The 2,932-nt window shown below is 43.2% G+C and overlaps 1 protein-coding gene across 1 annotated transcript; it reads right to left on the bottom strand.

The window, feature by feature from the left end:
* Positions 1–1,333: 1,333 nt before the first annotated feature.
* Positions 1,334–2,467, bottom strand: LOC133905523 (uncharacterized). Its single transcript, XM_062347335.1, has 2 exons — positions 1,831–2,467; positions 1,334–1,727 (listed from the first exon to the last, which is right to left on the bottom strand). Exons 1-2 carry the CDS (start codon positions 2,152–2,154, stop codon positions 1,569–1,571), a joined length of 483 nt encoding a protein of 160 aa, XP_062203319.1. The 5' UTR covers positions 2,155–2,467; the 3' UTR covers positions 1,334–1,568.
* Positions 2,468–2,932: the final 465 nt, after the last annotated feature.

Genomic DNA, 2,932 nt, shown 5'->3' with positions numbered 1-2,932 from the left:
ATTATGTTAAAACAAATTTATAAACACTCACTCATCCTGTTCTTTTATTTATTTATTCACTCATGGCATCATAAAATTAAATTGTGCTACAAAACCAGCCTGCTCTCATTTTACAGCGAAACACGGCAACGCATGAATTAAAAAAGTGATAAAAATGAAATGACATGAACGTCACACCGAAAGCACTGACTCAACGCGAAGTGAGCGGAGCCTGCCTGTATTCAATATCTAAAACACAGAATACGACCCTGTTCACCGTATTTGAGTGCCGAATACATGGACTCGACTAGACGAACTGCCCACACAATCGTGCATCTAGATATTATGGCACATGTTTACACTTAAAATGTAGTTATATTTCGATTGCATTTTGTCATGTATCTGTGACCGGAGGGCGGTAGAAGAAGACCATTAGGCGGAGGAGTGCATGTGCAATTTGGGGTGATCACAAGCTAAAGCTAGAGATAAATTGGTCAAAAAGTCCAAAAGAATCGCCTGGCCATTTTTTTCAGCGTCAACAACACCAACAACAAAAGTTCAAAGTAAAAGCAGGGGACAAGTCCCCTTCCAATTTGCACCATCTGTCGGTGGGTCAACGAAGTCTCAAATAAAATATTGCTCCTCTGCTTCTTCTTGTCATCCCTTGCTCCTACCAATCCAATCCAATCAAAATGCGATCAACATTTGCAGTGTTCAACAAGTTCAACGTCCAACACGGGGTACTATTATGTTGCATTGCTCTTGTTAGGAATTTGGATAAATTTAACATTAAAAAAAATCCTCAAATGCAGAGGTAAAAAATAAAAAAACAAATTTATATTATGATAGCTTATGGTACAAATATAGAAATTGATCTATTATAGACGTCAGTTGAACTTATCCAACTAAGACTATATGTAAATTTGAGACATAATATCTAACAAACCTCCAATTAACTTAAAATCCTTATAAATATAGGCTACTCTTGTAACTTACACTTTGACCCATCATAATACAGATTTATTTCCTATGATTTTTTACATTTGTTTTGGAGGGTTTTTTTTCACATTAAATCCGTATATCTAATATCCAAATTCCTATCCAACATCATCACCGTTTGACTAATTGATTAATAAATTGATTATTCGGTTACAAATGAAGAATAATCATTCAACAACGAAGAGATCCACAGAGATCCATTAGTGTTGATTATCTCACTGATTGTCAAGGGTGATATCACCTTTTTTGAAAGTCTAGTCCCACACTCTTAAGTAGAAGATGTCATGCACATCAGAGCGTATTAAACTGAACTAAATTCCTAGTATATCTTTTGTCAATGGTTAGGGCTAGCCAATTAATCAAATCCAAATTCCTATCCAACATCTCACCGTTTGACTAATTGATTAATAAATTGATTATTCGCTTACAAATGAAGAATAATCATTCAACAACGAAGAGATCCACAGAGATCCATGCATGGCTAGCCAACTCTTCTCCATCGGAGAAGATGGAGGAAGTTGATCAGCTGAGGTGGAGCACTCTTAGACCTATGCTACATGTGGACGACGCAGCCGCGTGCGCTTGGGGATTCAATGGTGGTGGTTGGCTGCTCCGTTGGAGAGCATCATCATCCTGACGAACTCGTCGTAGTTGACCTGGCCGTCGCCGTCGAGGTCCGCCTCCCGGATCATCAGCTCCACCTCCTCGTCCGTCAGCTTCTCCCCGAGGTTGATCATCACGTGCCGCAGCTGCAGAGCAAACACCCACGAGGCCCCGCGTGTCAGAGAGACAGTTCGATCGCGAGGCCCCACGTGCCAGTGAGGCTATCCACAGGTCGAGTAGGTTAATTACCTCGGTGGCGGAGATGTAGCCGTTCTGGTCCTTGTCGAAGACCTTGAAGGCCTCGCGGAGCTCCTCGTCGGCGTCGCCGGCGCCGTCCTTGGCGGTCTTGCGCGCCATGAGCCCCAGGAACTCGGCGAACTCGATGGTGCCGTTGCCGTCGGCGTCGGCGTCGCGGATCATCTCGCGGAGCTCCTCGGCGCTGGGGCGCTGGCCCTGCAGCGAGCCCATCACGGTGGCCAGCTCCTCCACCGTGATGCAGCCGTCGCCGTCCTTGTCGAAGAAGGAGAAGGCCTGCCGGAACTCGGAGATCTGCTCCTGGTTCAGCAGATCCATATCTTTTCTGGCAGCAGCAGCAGAGCACAAGGTCGATGCAGCAACAAAACAGAAACAGAGCAGCTCAAGAAACCACTACTGCCGCTGATGCACAGAGAGAGAGAGAGAGAGAGAGAGAGAGAGAGAGAGAGAGAGAGAGAGAGAGAGAGAGAGAGAAGCTTGGGTTCAGCGCAGTGTCGGAGATGGATTTATATAGAGTAGAGGGAGAAGAAGAGGTCAGTCATGGCAGAAATCTGAACGGGAAGAAGAGACGCGAAGGCATTGACTTTTCGATTCATTTTTGAACTAGCTAGATAGGTCGTTGGCGTAGTAAAAAATGCAGATCAGCATATCGTACCGAGTAGCATATATATATATATACACACACACACAAAAAATCTGAACAAGCAAAATCTTTGACGAATTGAATTGAGTTTGAATCATCCGTGGAGATCCAGTACAAAAAGGCAGTGGCCCAAATTCTTTTGTTTCTCAAATGTTATGGTCACGGGTTGATCCACCGTATGGGCGGAGGGGCTCAAACCCCTATGTTATGATCGTGTATAATTTTTTGCTGACTTGACGTCGAATTAAAGAGGAGGGAGAAGAAATTGGTATCTTTACACAAGATATCGCTTAGACACAAAATCCAATACTAAGAAACCATGTGATATTGCATTGGTTTGTATCATATGACATAATCACTCACAACACATGCAAACAATTAATTATCTCGATTACCTAGAAAACAACACTAAGATACTATGTATTGAAGGGGTAATTTCTACAAATCAATTTA

Source organism: Phragmites australis, chromosome 22, assembly GCF_958298935.1.
Source record: "Phragmites australis chromosome 22, lpPhrAust1.1, whole genome shotgun sequence".
NCBI lineage: Eukaryota > Viridiplantae > Streptophyta > Magnoliopsida > Poales > Poaceae > Phragmites > Phragmites australis.
This window is presented reverse-complemented; position numbering and strand designations above follow the sequence as displayed.